Consider the following 20444-nt stretch of genomic DNA (forward strand, 5'->3'; position numbering starts at 1 on the left):
CTGATTTTTCTTATGCCTCATTCCTTCCAACAAGATCTTCAGCAAAATCAAGAGAAACATTGCTACTGCCTTCAATCAACTCTGGATCAGGCTCTTGTAAAGCCACACTAAGTTTTCTTCTGATTTGCAGTTTGTTACTCAAGCATTCACACATCTAAAGAAAAACCAGAAGTGAGCAATTAGTCTCCTGATAATTTACACTGACAAATATCCATGAAGCTCTGAGCGTACTCTTGGAAAATGGCTGGGAAGGAAATAAATTTCAGGAAATACCAAGCCCATACAGGTATTTTTGCAGTTCAATCATGCAACATCTCAAAATACGGAAGTGACATATTAGACCTCTGAAGAACTGTATTTGGGTGAAGAGATACCATTAAACCTATGGCACAAAAATGGCATTTAAAATGACTAACAAGATACTACAAACTAATAATATTTAGCCCGTTTGCAGAACATTACGATTTAAGAACTTTTTATGATATTTGTTATGCAAAGCAGACAATGTTATGAATAAGCTGTAACAGAAAGACTGATTGTCCACAAATTGTACAGAACTAAAACTATTATTACTCAGACTCCAGACCTGTGCTGTAGATACGAGTGAAAACATCTGGGTTTTAGCAACAGTACCTTTCTTTGAGTATTCGAGCAAGCAAAGATTCAACACAATAGGATACAATATAAAACTATTTCCAGCGTTAATCCATTATTTTACTTGCCCATATCAAAATTTTGCTTCAAATTTCATAAATTTACACAGCAAATATTCAAACATTCATTTGCTACCAAAACAGAGTAGTTCTCAGACTAAATATAGAATATATATGAGAATATATGTTATGATATATATGTTGAGTATACAATATATATAAGAATATATAATGGTGCAAGTGTGTTATGCAGAGCACTACAGATGAATAAAAGCTCTTGCTTGTTACGAATGGACTATATTTTAAAAATCTTTAAGGAAATATGATTATGCAAATAACTATCTATGTAACTAAGAGGAAAATGAAGTAAAATAGTAAGCGTGGCTCTTTACAAACATACAGAAATGCACTTTTGATTTAATTTAGAAGTAAAACCCTGCAATTAATAACTGCAGTCAATCCTATTTTGAACCATTAGTTTAAATTATTTTCTTAACAAAACTGTTTGCATAGCCATTAAAAAAAAGGCAATTTCCACCAAAGGAAAACCTGTCAAACTCAATTTTGTCCTTTCTGCGTAGTCAGGAGGATATACCATACCTCCATATATTTCTTTAAGGGCTATGTAGCTTATGGAATATTCTTCTTATTTGTTATGTGATTTTTTTTTTAATTTTGAATTTGAAATAACTTTCTTGGAAAATGCAGACTATAAACATTACTTTGTTATTTTAATAGCTGAATAAAACAACTTAAAAAAATCATCAGCATGGGGAAAATAGTGAAGTTTATCCAAGCATATTTTGCATTTACAAATTATTAATTTTTCCTACAAATTTATTCTCATTTCCATTTCTGTGGGTCAGATTTTTGGAAGTATTTATAAGAGTTTTCTCCAAAGACGGAGTTAAGTGCCTGCAATTACTTCAGAAAATCTTAAAAATTAAAATAATGAAAAAAAAATTGTATGTGGTATCTACATTTTATTCTTAACACTTCTCTACTTGGTATTTCACTACTGAAAAATATGGTGCTAAAACAGCAAAAGCACTTAGATACGGAGTAAAGCAAATATAATCAGTCATTTGCACAGAATTTCTCAAGATGGCATTCCAGCCAATTATTATAGCAGTCAAGTGCCAAGACATTCAGCATGTGGAAATCTTACAACACTCAACTATAAAAATTAGATTAATATTTTCAAGACACATGTAATAAAACCACAGAATTATTGTATTTATGTGAATAATGAAAAAAAACCCAAAGGCTGAACTATTCTCTTCATCTAACTGTTTTGCACATTACCTGTCTAGATCATGAAAGAGAGCTAAACAGGAACCACATCCTCAAATACGTGAACACTCTCCAAAATCTTCACATTTATAGCCACAAAGGCCATAAAACATGGAAAAGTTGATCATAGTAGAGACAAGCCAAGTAGATGCAAGAGATTACCTTTGTACCAACATTTATCTTTGCATTTTTGTGAAAAAAATGACACAATTTACATCATGTATCTTGCAAACCACAACTATTAGCTACTCATGATACCTAGATTCAGACATCATTGCACTGAGCTTGACCACAGTATGCACTTACGGTAATATGTTCTTATCTTGCAAACTGTTTTGGAAATGTAGTGAGCAAAATAGACAACCTCTCTTCCCCAGCAGGCACCTGAACGCACATGCACACACACACACTTGTAACTCAGTTTTTAAATGTGTATGCTCTGCCAATAACTAGGCCTGTTTACAAAAGTGAGCATTTATTACAATTGTGATGATCAGGTCAAGAGTATAAAATTTCATATAAAATTTTATGTTTTCAGAGCTAGTGAAGTAATACGAGGTAAATATTAGCAAATGGCAGAAAAAACAACCACTAGGTGATACAGAGCTGATGCTGGAAATTAATAGTGAGGGAAGAGTCAGCAAAATATGGAGGGAACACAAAATCACAGAATCTGTAGAACAACTCTCCATTGAACTGGAAAAGTTACTACAAAGAAAACAAAAAGGCACTCTTGAGCCAAGAAAACATGTAGAGAAACAAGAATGGTCAGGTGTGTGCAAGTGGCCGATGATAGACTGATATAAAATTGTGAAATTGTAGTTTACAAAGCCATGAACAGCAATATTGTAGGTCTAGAGTTCTTTACAACAGCTGGTAGCAAATAACTAGCAGTAGTTTCTCAAAACAAGGCTGTAACAACTCAAAGAAAATTATTGTGCTAGTTCAGAAAGAAGACTCATACTGCAGATCAGCAGTTGAACTCACTCTGACATGAAATCAAGCTAGACAGTAAAAAGCTTCCTACACTCAGCTCCCGACTCTTTCTGTAAGAACGGCATTCAGTTCAATTTTACAATGTATACATCTACTTAGTAATCAAGTAAAATTCATATTACGGGCTATTAGGCTGAGATAAGCCTCATTGTTCAAAAGCGACAAAATCTAACTGAAAAACAACAAAGTTTTGATTTAAAAATAGAGACTTGGATGGCTAGTATTACTTGCAAGTTACTTGCAGAGGTTATGTCCTCACCTGACACACAAGCAGAGATTACAACTGCAACTGAACTAAGTTTCCATGAAGTTCAGTACTTACCAAACTTGCATGTTTGCACGTGCAACATTTTGATAAGTTTTTGGAGTATAAAAGCCAGAAATGACAGGAGAAAATATATTTTATAAGCACGGTAGTAAAATCATTAGCGGTATGGCTAGATGAAGAACTAGATGAAGAAATAATATCTAGATAAGCTGCTCTTCAATCAGTCCATACTAGGATGAGAACAATGTTTTTCAATCATCTGCTTCTATGTCTCACTTCAGGACAGAAGTTTGAGCTTTCCTCCCACCATACTTCCACCAGGAAAAGAAAAGAAAAAAAAAGTATTTGTTTAACTGTAAGTCTTCAGTCCTAAGTTGTGAAAGGGCAAAAACACTGCACTTGAAAGATGATCTACCATGAAACCGCTTTTGATATTGACTTTACCTAGAAAAATATGTTCAATAGAAATAAATTTTTTAATGTTAAACTTTGTTCTTTAGAGCAATTGGAGGAAAACATTGTTAGCCTGACAGGAAGTAGTGGTAGAAGGCTTCAAACAAGAAATACAAAAAACCCTAGGTTGTATTTTATTTTGTCAAGTCTAAGCTCATCAACTTTTCTTCTTGATGTAAGTTGTATACAAAGAGTCTTTGCCCAACAAGACCTCATGCTGTGCAAATTCAGCTGCGCCCATGTGGTGAAAAATCTGTTAAAAACTATTGAAAATCATGTTGTTTACTTAGGCACCCAAAATAATAACTCACCAAAGTCTGATTTTTTGTGAAATACACAGCTTATGTTCTGTGGACAATGAAATCACCAAATGATGCCATTAAATTAGCAGGACATTAATATATTTGAAGGTCCAAAAGTGGACTAGTAATTCTATTCAGCTGTGCTTTTTTAAAGGTTGTAACAGACTGACTGTCATTCCCAAGCCAGTATCACTTAGAATCAATTCATTTCACTTGGTGAAAGTTCAGAAGAAGTGGTTGTGGTATATGACAGGAGGAAGAGAAGAAATCAGGGGGAAAAGGAAAGAGCGTCTAGGGACAATATATCAGGATTTGAATTCTACCCATTAAAGACTAACTAGGAGTTTCCACCTATAAAACTTTTTTGGACAAGTTCTCTACAACTCATTTTTCTCAAGGAAAACATGAAACCTGATTGAGAGAGTTTCTCTGGGCAACACAAGTTGAACGTCTCCTTGCTATAGGCATGACTTCACATTCTTTGTTGACCTATTGCCATGGGTTGTCTGGACTTTAGAAGACAGCCAGAGTATGTTAGATACAATTCTGACATCTCTCAGTGACACCTAAGCATGGTGGCTGAGACTGTTGTGCAAATAAGGAAAGAGAATATAAGTATATGGAGGAAAGACAAACTGGTGGCTTATTCTATTACCTCTTTGCCATACCAAAGTAGTTTGTACAGTTTACTTGGACTGCTAGAAACAAAAGCTACTATTTAATTATCTTTTTATTTTTATCCTTCTTCCCTTTATTTGCCTTACCTGCTCAGAACCAGACAACAAACTCAAAATGTTATTACGGGGGGAAACCTTTCTGAGGCTAAATAATTTCAAAATTGGAAGAAGCAGATAGTATAACTTCAGACCAAAAATATAACCACATACTCGACTTGAAACCTTCATGTTTTTATTACGACACAAGTCTTCAAAAGCTTTGCTATGGACTTAGGAATAAGCCAAAATGAATACTTTCATCAATAAATAGCATCTTACGCATTAGAGAAAGACAGCCAGCACCAAAGGGATTACGTTGAAATGCTGTTTTCAGTGACTCAGTAAGAGGTTATTTCCTGTAGAACAGTCTACAACAGTAGAGGTGGTCCAATACATTGCTTGTAAAATAATGTTTTAAAAGTTATCTTCTGAGTTCCGTTCATAATTCAGATATTAGTATTAGTCACAGGTATTGTATGACAAGTGCAAGGTATTTGTGAAAATATATAAAGATTTCAGCCTATATGATTATTTGTCTGGAATGCACATGGGAAGTACCTAAGCATAAAGTTTCTGATATCAGAAACAAAACATTTCCACCATTCTAGCATGGAATAAAAATCCACAAACTGAATACTGGTTTACTATGTATAATACAGTATCTTTAAGAAGTTATCACAATGTTTTGCTCATCCAAAAATCAGTCTTAAACAAACTCATTTTAGCTGGACACCAGTTCTAACAAGACTCAAGGTGAGTTGTCCAGTGGCACGATAATGAATCTCCGCACATTAGTGAACACTAAAGTAACCTGGGACTTCTCCCAGAACAGGCAACAAAATGGCCAAATTTGGATCACTATTTTTCCTACTATACCTTAGCAAATCTGTATTACTTGAACACATTTGACGTTCTTTAATTGCTGCATTAATGGTATAATCTCAAGCCTACTGAGGTGAAAGGAAAGATGAGCATTCTTTTTAGTGGAATTCCAGTTGAAAGGTGCTGAGTACCCAAAAGATAAGCTTTGAACAGAAACAGTCTTACAATACTGCATAGACTGTGGAAAACTCTACAAGTTTTTCTGTCTCTTCAAAAAAAAAAAATAGTCGCAGAAGTATTTTGGGGGGTACTCTGAAGCAGTTAGAGGACAGTACTTAAATAATGAAAATTCACCATTTCCTTACCTTATGGTAAGCACTTTATGTATTTGCCAATATATAAATATGCTCAAAAAAATATATATCCTGTATTTGAGACAACAAACATAAATACAGAGGGCAGAGGCAACAGACTTTGAACACCACCTGACCAGGTTAGGCGGGTTACCAGGTAAACTTTTCATGACCACAAATGTGCAGGGCCCATGCTGCTGTTGAATCAAATCTTTAAGAGAAAATGGAGAGCTAAGGAAATTAGAGATGGTGCCAGAATTTGAATAAATGTCTGCAGGAGTATCTGGATAGAGACAAAGCATTAAAGAGAAATCTGGGGCTAGAATTAGGAAGGTCGGAGCTAGGAAGGCTGGCGAGAGGGAAGGAAGGAGGAGGGGAGTGCCAGGAGGGAGGAGGTGGCAGATCCGAAGCCCGAGGGAGCAGCTCAGTGACTGGACAAACCAGCAAGCAATATTCAAACTGAAGGTGTAAAAAGCACTTTGCTGGTACCAACAACTGCACTGTGAAACACTAAGGAATGGAAACCGAATAGTTCAGTCTCTCCATGTCCTCTTGATGCTGCTTCTGACTGTTTGTTACAAGGCAGCAGCACTACCTGAACATGGTTCCCCCCCATGACCATGCAGCTGGGATACTCCTGAGGCCTGACATCCTCAGAAACAAAAATCTCTCCCTATTTCTTCCTCCTCAACACTTTAAAGCCTGGACTACGAAGAAGGGCAGAGGGCTTAGAGATGTAGCAATGCAATATGCCACTTCAAAATGAATTGCCGAAACAATAAACAGATTTTAATAGAAATCAGCCAGCAAAGAAAAAAAAATTATATATGAAACACAAAATACTGTTGCTAGCAGAAGAAACAGGGATCATGAAAAAGCTCTCTCTGATGGTGACTGGAAACTGCATAAAAACTCATTTCACCGTAGAAACTTTGGATTAAGATTTCAGTAGAAAGATGTTCTGGTATATCAAAGAAACACCTGAGGAGGAGATATTGGTATGTGCTCCAGAACTCAGAAGCCCCCTTTCTCTAATGAAAGGTTTTACATACAGTATTCACATATACATGTATGAATAATTCATTAGAGATGAAATAGGTGGATATTAATTGTAAATATCTGGGACAGGAATAGACTTTTTTTTTTTTTTTATTTAAAGCAAGGGGCACTAGAAGCAAGGTCCTGATTTTCAAAACTTGGTTTCCATTTCCATACTTGTAGTTATTTGGAGCTCAGATGTAATTGGAATATGCATGCACCTGAAGACAGAACAGGGGTGTGAAGGTCCAAGTGGTATTAACTAATGCAAGCAAATTACTAAGTATACAAAATTACAACACAAAAGAAGCAACACCTTTTCCACTAGTCTGATGCAGCCCTACATGTATGAACAGTAGGGTTTGGTTTTTTGTTAAATCAACATTGGATGTTAGAGCCATTTAAATTTTTTCTAAGCTGAGCAAACACTTCTTCGTTTGATCGTAGCAATGCTTACTATATTGTCTACCTGAAAAGCCAAGCTCCACCTCTTGCAACTGTAATGGAATGGAATCAGTTTAGTGTATATACTTATTTCAATATTTATGGTTTTGCATATTTTATGTCAGCTCTGGCATGCATCTCATTTATGACACCTGAACAGCACCACCAGCCCAGCAAATAGAGAGGGAGAAGGTCCTTTAGGGCAGGTGCTTGGGGTTCAGGATGTTCCATCAGTCAGGAATCCAAATCTGTGGCATGCTGCTGTGGACAATGTGCTAGTACCTCAAATTCCATTCCTCACATCTGGCAAGACACCTACTGGAGTTGTTTTAAAATAATTCCCTATTCATGCTAAAGCCCCCTACATTTCTTAACACATTTTCACCGCTTTGTTTGCTGTACTTTCACTCAGTTCTGCATCCAGATAAGACAATAACTACTATTCCTTCACAAAGAAGTAAACACACCTCTTTGTCTAATGAGATTCTCATTTGCTTTACAGCTAAAAGGCTGCCAATACTTTGAGGGGGGTCTGACCATCTGCCTGCCAGCTAGGCTACCTCTACGTTACATTATATATTTATGGCTCTGTCCAGAAAGGGAGGTTTGACTGTAGTTCATTACAACAGGTGAAAGCCACTGAAATTTGCTTGGATCCCTTAGTACTGAGAATTATTCATGTCAAACAAGGGTGGGAAATAAGCTGTCATGTCTCTTGCTCACAGATATTTCTCCTTTAACTGTTTCAGAATTACATATTCCTGGGATTCCCAAACAGTAAGGAGGATTGGAAAAAACATTTTAAGCATCCTAAACTCAAGATTCAGAAGGATTTTCTGTAACTGGAATAAGAGAGTTTTTCTTCCTTTGATTTCTTTTCCTTATAACACCATGTTTACTTATTACAAAAGGGATAAAAAAACCCCAGAAGCCAAGACAAAATTTTAAGATTCGGTGCAAAGAATAGATCTATTGCCCACAAACTACAAACTCTTCTAGTAGCACAGATATTTCAGAGAGATCCAGAGCCACAACATAGTATCCAATAATCACCACTCACAGAGGCAAGCTCAATGCTTGTTCTCATATGACCCGTACTGAAAGCTATAGAAAACTCTATGGTTCATGAAGGAAAAAAAAAACCAAAACAAAATGAAACCAAAAACCTGCAGTGTAGTTTTGCCATGAAAGCCTGGACCGCATTCAATGATTGGATCTCTCTCTTACTTTATCATGAACCAAGGTGAAGTCCACATTATATAAAGACCAGGATTTTTTTTCCCTAGAAAGTATCTGGCAGTTGAGAAGAACTTCCCGAGAGCAATTCAACTGCAGATTACAATGGTCCTCTACAACAAGGTTTGCACTTCTTCTCCTTGTCAGTGTTTTACATTTGCGTGCCAATTTTATCTGTGAAGATGAATGAAGCCTTTTGAACCATTCCTCATTCAAAATACTCCTGTCTGAACAAACATATCTAAGACCTGACAAAGAAGGGGATACCTCACTATGCTACACTCTGCAGGCAAAATAAGGAAGTTCTGGGATTCCATTTGATTCTGTGGAAATCTGAGCATGGGGAATGGAATTAGGAAATCTGCCCCTGCAAAAAGGAATAATTTTGTGATTAATGAGGATTAATTCAACAGACTCTCCTTTTGACTGAAACCACCAATTTTCATGCACTTTAAAAATCTTTCTCATATTCTGAGGCTATATGGTCAGACTAAATGATCTGAAATTAAAAATACTGAGCTCTACCGTCATAAGTAATGAGTGGTATTGGAAATGCCTTCTAACTAAACTGTAAACTTGCTTGTCTGTTGCATACCAGTAAAGCACATAACAAAAACAGAAGAATAACAAGAAATATCTTCTAAAACATTTTTTTTTCTTATTTAAAAAAAGCAGATGAGTGTACTTTGCAGTGTTATCAGTCGTTTTTAAAACTTCCCTTACTTGGTCCAAACAACAGAGACCTTCAAGATTCAAACAGACAGTGGTTTCCTTGTATGTCCTGAGACAGTTCCCTCATGTGTGTTTGTGCCATACACCTCAGGCAATTAAAACGCAAATGCTCTGATGAACTTACTTGTCTACCAAACCAGCTACTCAAACGCCTGTTAGATTTGCAAGATACCCCTACGAATATTTAGAGTAACGTTCTTCTCTTTACAGTAGGCCTTGAGTACTATGGAACGGGTTACCAGATACGAAAGGCTTTGCTTAGTCCTTCAGGTTTCTGCACAGATTTAAGCATCCTCAGTATCAACAAATGATAGCCAACAAACTATGAAAGCCTGACGGACAGTGTTGGATTGTGTCTTAGAGGTGCCAACATAAGTGGCATCCTGTCCAGACACCTCTGAAGCCCACAAATCAATGGCACTCAAAGAAGGAAGTCAGACCTTCCAACAGACCTCTGCTTGTATGAACAATAAGATGAAAGGGCTTATCAATTTAGAGATGCAAACAGGAAAAAAGCTTCCAATTTATCATGGTAAATTTCTGGAATGGTAATGTGAAATTGCATTAAATTAGTTATGTGATGTCAGATTAATCCTTAGATGATCACAGGGGCAGGTTAAAATAGTATATGTATTTTTGCTGATTAAGGTAATAAGAAAGACCAAAATGTGACTTATTCCAGAGGTGAAAATCATCCAGCTTCATTACAATAAGCAACATACATATCCATAATTGTGAAAAGACACCACACAAATAAAGTAGAATAGATCCTTAAGGGTTGTCACCTCCACCTCCTCACAGAATCACAGAATGGCTGAGGTGGGAAGGGACCTCTTAAGATCATCTAGTCCAATGTCTCTGTCCTTGTCTAGACCAAGCAGGGTCGCCTAGAGCCAGGATAGGAACTCCACAATTGCTTTGGACTACCTATTTCAGTGTTTGACCATTCCCACAGTAAAAAATCCTTTTCTTGTGTTCTGGGAGAATTTCACAGGTTTTAATTTGTGTCTATTGCCTCTTGTCCTGTCACTGGGCATTACTGAGAAGAATCTGGTTCCCTCTTCTTCATTTCATCCCATCAGCTATTTACACACAATGATAGGCTCCTCCTGAGCCCTCTCTTCTCCAGTTGAACAGTGTCAGCTTCCTCAGCCTCTCCTCACATGAAAGATGCTCCAGTCCCTTAATTCTCTTCAAGACCCTTTGCTGGACTCATTCCAGCAAGTCAATGTCTTTCTTGTACCTGGGAGCCCAGACCTGGAAACAGCACTCCAGATGTGGCCTTACCAGTGCTGTGTAGAGAAGATCTTTATGCAACAAAAGTAATAATCAAAGCAAGACAGGGTCTGAGGAGTCAACTCAACGATGAATTGAAACTCCAAATTGGAGTATTTTATTTTATTATGATACCTCAACACAATGATCATACAGTAACTCCAACAGTAAGTTCTTCCATTGCATTGAATTAATCCAAATTCATTCATACCTAGAATCATCATGATCCATGCCAGGAACTAAATATAATTAATCTGTTTCTATAAAAATCTTCTGCAAAAATCTACATTACAATGACATTAATATTTCCAAAGTAATCACCTCCAGACTATTTAATATTAATATGTCGTATAGTATCACTACACTACTAGTCTTCGCAGAGTTTAGGAACAAGAAATATATATGTGTATATATCACTGCTCAGGATGAAAAGTAAAGACGGGCACAAGTATGGGGTGAATTAGTGTGACTACAGAACTCCATGCAGTTTCACCTGGTTTTGATACCAAAAGACACTCTTCCACATAAATATACATTTGCACTCCAACTATATTTCTCAGAGATCGCCACGGAGATATGCAATGGAAGTTAACATGATCATCATCTCTACAAAACAAATTCTACATGGAGTAAAAAAGGATGTAAGATATCTTTTCCCTAAAAGGATCAGTCTGAATTTTTATATACTGTTTCTTTGTGAAAGATCCAAATAAAGCAGATCAGGAACCATTTTTGACCAGTTTAAAACAGCCCTTCTAAAAAAAAAAAAAAAAAGTTACCACCATTGATAGAACAGACCTCAAAATCTGCAGAAAAGCAAACTTCATTGCTACCATATGTCCATGTCTACTAATGTGCCATCCTCTGGCGTAAGACAATTAATTCTCCTTGTCCCCTCCGAAATCTCCACTGTATGTTCCATACATCCATTTCATTATTGTGCACAGCACTAAGCTCAGAATAATTAAAATGCAGGCACTTTAGTAATGCCATTCATTTAACATAGCCATATTAAACTCTACAAGGGTTCAACTTAATTTACCTCTTAAATAAGGCTTGAATTCTGAAAAGATATTGGAACATATCAATTAATTGGGACTCTCCTCCAGAAAATTACTTCACTGCTCAAACCTATGTTTTCTGAAACTTTCTGTAACTTTGTGCAAGCTTTATTTAAGGGGATTAGACTTTGGAGGCTTAACTATTGCTGGTTTAAAAAAAAATCCACTATAAATTGCTAAAACTTAATAAAAACATTTTGAAAACACCAACTGAAAAGTTGTAGTCAATTAAAAAAAACATTAATTCAATAATTGAGCCTCAATTTAGCCTTCTCCTTTAATTTTATTCCATCTGTATATTTTGGGGTATGGTTTGTTTACTTCTTTCATTGCACAGAAATAGCTGCATAATCAGTCACTGAACTGATTGCAAGAAAATTGAGCTGATAACCCTGTTATATATCATCTGTAGTTAATATCTTATAAATTTATTAAAATGTTATTTTTAACATATATGAATAAAAGTAAAAGACAAAAACAACTGGAGTCTGCAGTGTGTGCTAGCAATCATTGCGGGTGGGTAAACTGACAACATGTAACTGCATATTAAGACAAATGTAGAATTTAGACAAAGTATTCCATCTCTTTTCAGATGTATACTTTTAAACCTCAGGAACTGTTTTCAGTAGATGTCATGCCTTTTAACTTGAAAAAAGATAAGCGCAAATAAGCTCCCAATTGTCTCCCCAATATGTAAACCACATCTCGGGCTGCTGTCTCTGTTTCGCCTTTGAAGTTTCCCTGAAATGTCATGTGTTGTGAAGACTGCTGTGCATAAGCAAGACAATTTGCTCACTCTCAGAATTCTTACCGGTTTCCACTGCTATTTGGTATCCAGCCTCTAGTCTCCGAGATGACCTTTCCAGCCTCTCTGTGTTATCGAGCAGATGTGCCCTCTGAAAAAGAAAAGGGGAGAGAGAGGGGGAAAAAAAAAATCAGGCAGCAGTCTACAATGTTCTCCCCCCCTTTTTAATTGTGCTTTCATATTCCAAAACATAAGAATATCCACGTATATTTTATGGAAGAGCCTGTTACAAGGACCACTGGAAGGGGCAGGTTCTATGATCAGTCATAATTAGATGTACCAATCATTTTTGTTTTGAAACATGGAATACGTGCTTCACTCTTATTACATGAACTCACAAAATAGAATGCGACTATTATATGGAAAACCTGTCTGAAGAGCATTTCCAAAATACATTTCCATGTGACACATGTATGCAAGCACCCATGATTTCTATTCAACTAGAGTTTGATGAAACCATCACTTTAAATGCGAGTGGTAGTTTTTAACATGAACTTAATTTTCAGCAGAGGCTACATTTCCTTTATGTGTACTACTCAAGTGAGGTGATAAAAACAACGAGCTATTCATACAGAATACTGAACAGCATGAATATTCTTCAGACTGTTTGATGTAAAAAGATGTAGAAACAAAACACTGGTTTCTTGATTTACATCTCTTATGCCTAAATATATATGTGAATATATAAATAATATACACAGACAGAGGTATAAGATATTTTTCCCAGAAGTCATTTGCCCATTTATGAGATAACAATAAACTCTAGTAAAAATGCGTCTTCCAATACATTTTCACTTGGGGCATCTGTAACAGTGAAAAAGTGAAATTATTATTTTCATTAGTTTATTCTCCATCCAAAATGCCAGTATTTCAACACATAAGCTCATTTCCTTTGGAAATTTGATCCTAGTCTAGCTCTAATCAAGCCATCAAAAAACAGATGCCCCCCCCCCGCCCAATAAAGTAAACACACACACCTTTCCGAGCACCCCTTTACCCAAACCCAACATTTTGGATATTTGCCAAAAAATATTTCCTCGAACTTTGCCTTGTTGACAGATGTCATTTAAGAATTGAAGAAATGCTTTCTAATAATAATAAAAAAAGGAGGTGCCATACATATTATCTGAGTGGCTGTCTACCGAAACGATCTACCTTGCTCTAATGAGCCCCTATGGATCTTGGGAGATGCAAGCTGTATTGACATGCACACTTAAGCTAATACACCTAGACCAGTGCCTCCAAGCTCTAGCAGCCAGGGATGCTGACAGAATATCTCGCTTCTATCTTCAAAGAAAGGAAGTGATTAGTATGTTATCATTACCATTCAAAACGTGATTTCCCTATTCCCTCCCGGCATAGGTGACACATCTCTGAGATGCGGCCAGACGATCGAGGCAGCTAAAGCCACATCAAAGCTTGCCTTGAATTTTTTTCTTTTTTTTTTTCCTCTCTCTTTTTTTTTTTTTTCTTTTTGGAAATCATTAAAACAATGCATTTAGATCAGCACAGATAGGACCCAATGTGAAGGTCAGGAAAGCTGCAATAACAGTCTATAATAATTAATAGAGTTGTCTAATACACAGTGGATAGGTTAAGAGTAAATTGCAAAAAAGCCTTTTGCATTCATGGGGGGCAGGCCACCAAGAAAAAAAAAAAAAACCCTCAGCACAGGCACTTCATAAAATTTAAAACCATAAGTTACAATGCTGTAATTGAAATCACGACAGCAACTAGAGTGGTGCATGTTCTTAGTACTCATGGTCAATCTAGATAATTAGTGTTAATTTTGCTTGATTTTTTTTAAAAGGCACCTTTTCATAACATCTGCTGGTTCCTCTCCATTGCCCATTAGAAAGAAAAAAAAAAAGAAGTGTAAGCCTGCAGTGCCTTTCTCCAAACACTGCCCCCCCGCATGGTATTAAAGAACAATTAGTGTTAAATATTTTAAACTTTGTAAAAATCATCAGAAACCTAACACTATTACACAGATGTCTCTCAAGAAAGAAAAGTAGAAGAGAAGGGGGATGGGGGGAAATAAAGAAGGAGTTTAGAAGGTAAGTATCCTAAAAGTTAGAGAGAAGATACTAAAAAAAAAAAAAAAAGAAACAACATAGGCTGGGAGTGAGCACAAGGCGTAGAACATTATAATTACAGAACAGATGTATAGTGCTGTGGTGGTGCACTGGAAATGAAAAGACTATCCTGCTATGGTACGGGAGAGGGGGGGAAATAATCAGATTTCACATTACAGTGTGGAAGAGCTACCCAACAGAAAGAATTAGCATTTAACTGTGTATTTTTATACACCATATAAGCTACATTTAATCTAAAAAGTAAATTACAAGCCCACAGTTTAGTTCAGTCTTACTGCAAGCAATTAGAATACTAAAGCCCTGTGAACTCGGTGCTAACATTAACTCAGAGCTGTTTCTTACTTGATTTCAGACCCTTTCCATCCAAGGCATTCTATAGCAAAACGTGATTTTTATTATAAAGGGCGGCGTTATTTATGTTGTTTGGGTTTGGAGGCACCCTGTCCCTTGGCCAGGAAATCCATGCAGTAGCAGCTGATGCTTTCAACTGCTCCCCACCCCTCCCCAAACTCCTTCACCCACAGTATCCCCCGCGCTCCGTGAGGTGGGTAGCGAGGTGATTCAGTGCGTCTTGCAGCTTCAGAAGCAGCTTCTATCTGGAGTTGTGTAAGGAAGTTTTGCAAAGTGGCATGCTATCACTAGAGATTTAGTCATTCCATGTGGGCTGGATTCAAACTGAGAACTCAGGAGCTCAAAAGACAGAGCGACGCAGCCTCCATGGAAGCCTGTGTACGGCAAGCGGGCTAGAACAGAGCCCTGGAATGAGAGGAAGCGCGGGTTCTATTAACAAACAGTATGGCAAACCACAATTTCTTTTAAGATCAGTTCATACCTCCTTAGGAGAACTATAATTGGGGATTCCTTGATGTTTCACTGTGCGACGAGTTAAGAATCACGGCTAAGTCACTGTAGTAGCCTTCATTTAAACTTTAATGTGCGTTTTGCATTGGGTATAAAAACACCGCTGCAATTACAACCTATTCAACACATAGTGCGTACCTAAGTGCAGGCAACAGAATGCTAGCAATTGTTTTTTTAAATTATTTCTCTCTCTACCTGTATAATTTTGATCTAGACAAAATAAGAAATCCCTTTCTTTAGTTCTATTTGCTGCAGCTCTCACAACATGCAGAGAGAGGAAAAAGTAACTTATGAAGGTAGCAAGGAAAAGAGAAAAATTACCAGAACCTATGTCAAAATTTTTTAGGTGGCTAACAAAGAGGATTTATAAGCTCCAAAAGGTATGACTGAGTTCAGTATAGCTCCCAAGTTGCAGCCCTTTGCAATACCATCCTGAATTTTCTTATTTGCTTTCATAGCTACTTCGAAAAGAAGAGCAGTTAAGTAGCAGCTTTGTTCTTTATATCTGATTCAATTTTCAGAGTAAATTTACAAATTAGGAATCTTTACGTTTATAAAACCATAATCTATGTTTGCAAGCAAAAATGATCCTATTGCATTCTTCTACAAAAGCACAGGAGCAGACATGCAGGTGGTGTTAAAGGGATGAGCAAATGAACCCTGTCCTTCTGAAAAATCTCAGAAATCAGGCTATGCAAACCCTTGCAACAATATTGTCATCTCTTTAAATACTGGAACTGTTGGGGAGGGGAGCTCAGCAGTGGTGGGAGGGCTTTTATGGGGTTACATGTTTATTTTGTTTAATTTTTTTTTGTTAACTGTTTTATTCTGTAGCCTTAACACATTAATATCAGCTCCCTCCAGAAGAAGGAAAAATAAAGCATTCAGGGAACTAGTGAAAGAATCTTTATATCACAAATATCTTACTGTTTTTAAGAATTCTCTGTAATTGTCCTTAATCTGGTTACTTTACAATTCTTTGTCATCACCATTTCTAAAACTTACAAATCCTTTCCTGCAGAGCTCAGTATTCATTACTGATATGTCTGAGCACACGTTTCAAAAAGAAGATACCAGACAAATATGTGATGTTAAAATACTTGTGCTTCTAAATGCATTTATTCAAATACTTCACTGGTTCAAACTCTCCGTACGAAACCCTTCAGAAATCTGACCTCTAAGTAATCTTGACTTTACTGAAACCTTCTTTTTGGTGGCTATCAGGAAATAATAATAAAAAAAACCCCAGTTCAGATACCTGCTTTGCTACAGCAGTAAGTAACAGAGGAGATTAATTTCAGAAAATATACTGAAAAACATTTGAGGAACTGACCATTAAAACAGGCTTCTCTCTCTAAATATTTATGAGTCATTTTATAACTGGAAGAAAGGTGTTCTGGAATACTGATCTCTAGTGTTACACCTACAGATCTACAGCACTCACAAATAAATAATAAATATTGATGTGTGCACGTAGGTCTACCTGTACTGTATTTTCAGTGGGTATACAATATCCAAATAACACATAAGCTACCTGAACACCTCACACCAAACTCACAACGTTGTGAAATACTGAGTAATTTTTACAGTGCTTCAGCACAGGTTTTTACCAAAGCAATGCTTTCACTTCCAAGTATATAAATGTATTTACCCTATCAAAGATTTTGTGATGCAAACATGATTATTACTGTACCTGATTTGATCATGGTATTCTAGCAGAGATCAAATAATAGGGTTTTTTTTTTCCCCCTTCTTTTTCTAGTGCCTTTAAAAAAAATTTCCACTATCAAAGAATGTTAATTTCTAAGGTTTGATCTAGAGACTCCTATGTAAGTATACAATTATTAGGGAAAAAGAGGCACAACAGTGAATATTTTAAAGCAATGTAATCAATATTTTTGCTTTGTGTAGATTTCCCTGCAACAATGAACAAAAAGATCTACTTCAGATTTAGAAACTCAGCTTTAAAGGGAAAGCTAGACAACAAAAAGCAAGAAAGTACTCACCTCTTCACGTAATTTTATCAACTGCAACATGAACGCACAAAAAAGATAAAAAGGAAAGAAATGGCAGGAAAGAAAGATCAGTTGTGTGACAGGATACAGAATTAACATTGACAATTTATCTGTTTACATGTTTAGCATTTAAAAATCACAGACAAACACATTAAAAGAACCTAAACATAGACTACATGCAGAGTTTTTTGAACGAATAAAGATCACTTTCTCACACTGTCACATTAAACAAAGAGAATAGTGTGAAATTCTCTTTTAAACCACATCTAAGACACCATCATGAAATAAAGGGGAATGACTTCATAGAAGTCTATATTATAAAGAAAAAAACAAGTTTACTATTCCTCTCTTCGAAGACTGTACAGCTGAAGTGGTTTTGTATATACAAGTTTTCAGAATGTTTTCTGTATATTTTAGTTGTGACAACTGATTTCTTATTTTACTCGCAGATCTAACTTATTAATAGATGACTGCATCTTTATAGCATCTAACCAGTATTTCAATTTTTATATACCTGAGCTCTAATGTAACTACATTATCTAATTTTATTATCGAACCTCCTAAAGAGGGTATGTTCCAGTTAAAACAAAATGAAGCAGCTTCGTTAAATGGCTCAGAATTATGATTTATTGCATAGCATATTTAAAAATAGACAAAGGAATAGGGAACAACACGAAACATATTTCCCTCAGAAAAGACCCATTCCAGGTTCTTAATCCTAGACCACTACACAGTGTGTGTATATATACACACATAGTGCGTGTGTGTATACTTATATTGTATATACATTTATATTTATCCATTTATGCTTGTAAATCAACACAATCTAATGCTATTAATAATATTGCTCTGGCAGGTTTACTATAAAACTAAATAAAACCCCAGCCTGATTATCAAGCTACGTTGTAATTCGCTCTCCCCTTAGAGAGACAGATAAATTATTTGTACTGGAACAAAACGTATAATTACTCACAACAAATGTCTGCATAAGAGTGGCTCTTTATAAAAAATTACAGTTCTCTCACCGATTCCAGTTGAATTCGAAATTACAACAGCTACATCATTATCTCAGTTTATGCTGATACTTCACCTACAGTTTCATAACACTCATTTTCAACACGTGTGTAAGCTGAGAATGTTTACTACTAACAAAGTCTCGCCAGCATGAAGGGAACAAAAGAATCTCCATTACTCCCTATTGTTTCATTTGGCTCGTCCATGGACCCCGTCACCAAAACAGACAACAAGGCTCTAACTGGATGTAATTAGGAGGGCTACTACCACGCCGACTTAAACCCAAACGGCTCTTCAGGACGTAGCTAAAGGAACTTTGCTAGAATTTGCTATAAAGAAAACTGCATTGTCCGCCAAACCGGCGCTTAAATTCAAGTGCTTGGCCTATCATAAATTGGTCTTTCTCCAGATCTTCCCCCCCTTTTCTCCCCAAAAAGGCAAACATTATGGCTCTTTAGAAAGAGACGATCTGGGAGTTGATCACATAGCTATCTTTTCTTTCTGAGGCCGCCATTCTTCAGTTGACTATGATACTTAAAGGGCCAAAGTTTAAAACTACTCTCCCGCAATAGAGCCCGTTTGGGCATGCCACCCTGCTATAATCAATGAGAGTTTTAAAATGCTGCACATTTGTTTTTTCAATAGGTTCCAAACAAAAATGTTCTATCTTGTTTGTGCTGCATGGCTGAATTTAAGCTCTGCATGGGATTTGCAGCTAAGCTAAGTAATGGGAGAGGGTTTGGTTTTTTTTTTTTTTTTTAACATTGGCTGAAAGATATTCATTCAAATTAACAAAAGATGTATTTTTCCCCCATTTAACAATGCTCTTGATGAAAATGTGTTACCTTTACTTTTCTATTTTGAAACGTTTTTATTATGCTCACCGCTCAACTGTAAACAGCATTAAGCCGTGTGCAGCCACCATTTTAGGTTATGATAATCAGCATATTTTTGAAACAAAGATTTTTTATTTTTTTTTTTTTGCAATACAGAATTCGATACAAGAGGTAATCTGTTCCTTTGTAGGCTAAAAAAAAAAAAAAAAAATCTGGTTTACGCTGGTTTGAACCAGTGGAATCTCTTGTGGCTAAGCCTTCTGCTGTGACTAAAATCAAAACTGCGCCGCAGAGAGCGAGGGAGCGAGATGGGATGTGTGCCTGCGTGTGTGTGTGCGTGTGTGTGTCTGTGAGGCGCGTCACGTGACATAGAAAACTACCGAATTTTTTTTAAAAAGCTGATAACGCTACCGCCGTCTCTGTCCGCATATAGATAACGAATAAATGCTGAACTCTATTAAACGCCCTTTACACATTATCGTGGGTCGAACACACAATTTTCTGAACTTATGATGACAGTCTATTTATTTTGCTATAAACCCTCGGCATGTAACGAACAGATTTGTGTCTGGTAATGATCTGCTCTGCCAGGGCTATATGAAATGATACCGACCTTCTTTAGATCTTGGGGAATTAAATTGACCAACTTCACCCCCTGGTCTGTAGCTGAAGTTTGACACACTTTATGCACAGCAAGCCCAAATCTAATATTATCAGAACTTTGTAGTCAGAAATTAAGTAGCCACAAAATATTTGTTCACCACAAATCACATATACAGTGTATGCATATATGGACACGCAATTTAACCCAATGCAAATTTATTTAAACATATTAATGAACATAGTTGAGAGAGAGAAAGGAATACTACTATATTTCAAGGAAGTTGGTAATACTGTACCTGACACTGTTTTGGTCGAAAAGGATTTCTGATTTAGCCCAACATATAATTTCTACAAACCATATGAATCGCCACATAAAACAGTTCTATAATTATTAAAGTGAAGCCACAACTTTAAGTAGAGTATCATTGCACTGAAAAGCTCAAAACTTTCCAGGGATTTGATGACTGTTGGTGGCCAGAATGACAAATAAAACTTGAAAGTAACAGAGCCTGTTTAAGACCACTCCTGGAAAATAAATAACAACGCAATGCACACAGTAGGTTTTTGGGTCT

The 20444-nt window shown here is 36.4% G+C and overlaps 1 protein-coding gene across 1 annotated transcript in view; it reads right to left on the reverse strand.

Moving 5' to 3' along the window:
- Window positions 1-20444, reverse strand: part of VTI1A (vesicle transport through interaction with t-SNAREs 1A) — a 274540-nt gene that overhangs the window by 197577 nt on the left and 56519 nt on the right. Inside the window, exon 5 of the mRNA XM_009643452.2 lies at window positions 12454-12538. Within this exon, the coding sequence (XP_009641747.1) occupies window positions 12454-12538 (85 nt within the window). The remainder of the gene's footprint in view (window positions 1-12453; window positions 12539-20444) is intronic.

The sequence above is a fragment of the Egretta garzetta genome, unplaced genomic scaffold, assembly GCF_000687185.1.
Source record: "Egretta garzetta isolate BGI_Z169 unplaced genomic scaffold, ASM68718v1 scaffold8, whole genome shotgun sequence".
NCBI classification, from domain to species: domain Eukaryota; kingdom Metazoa; phylum Chordata; class Aves; order Pelecaniformes; family Ardeidae; genus Egretta; species Egretta garzetta.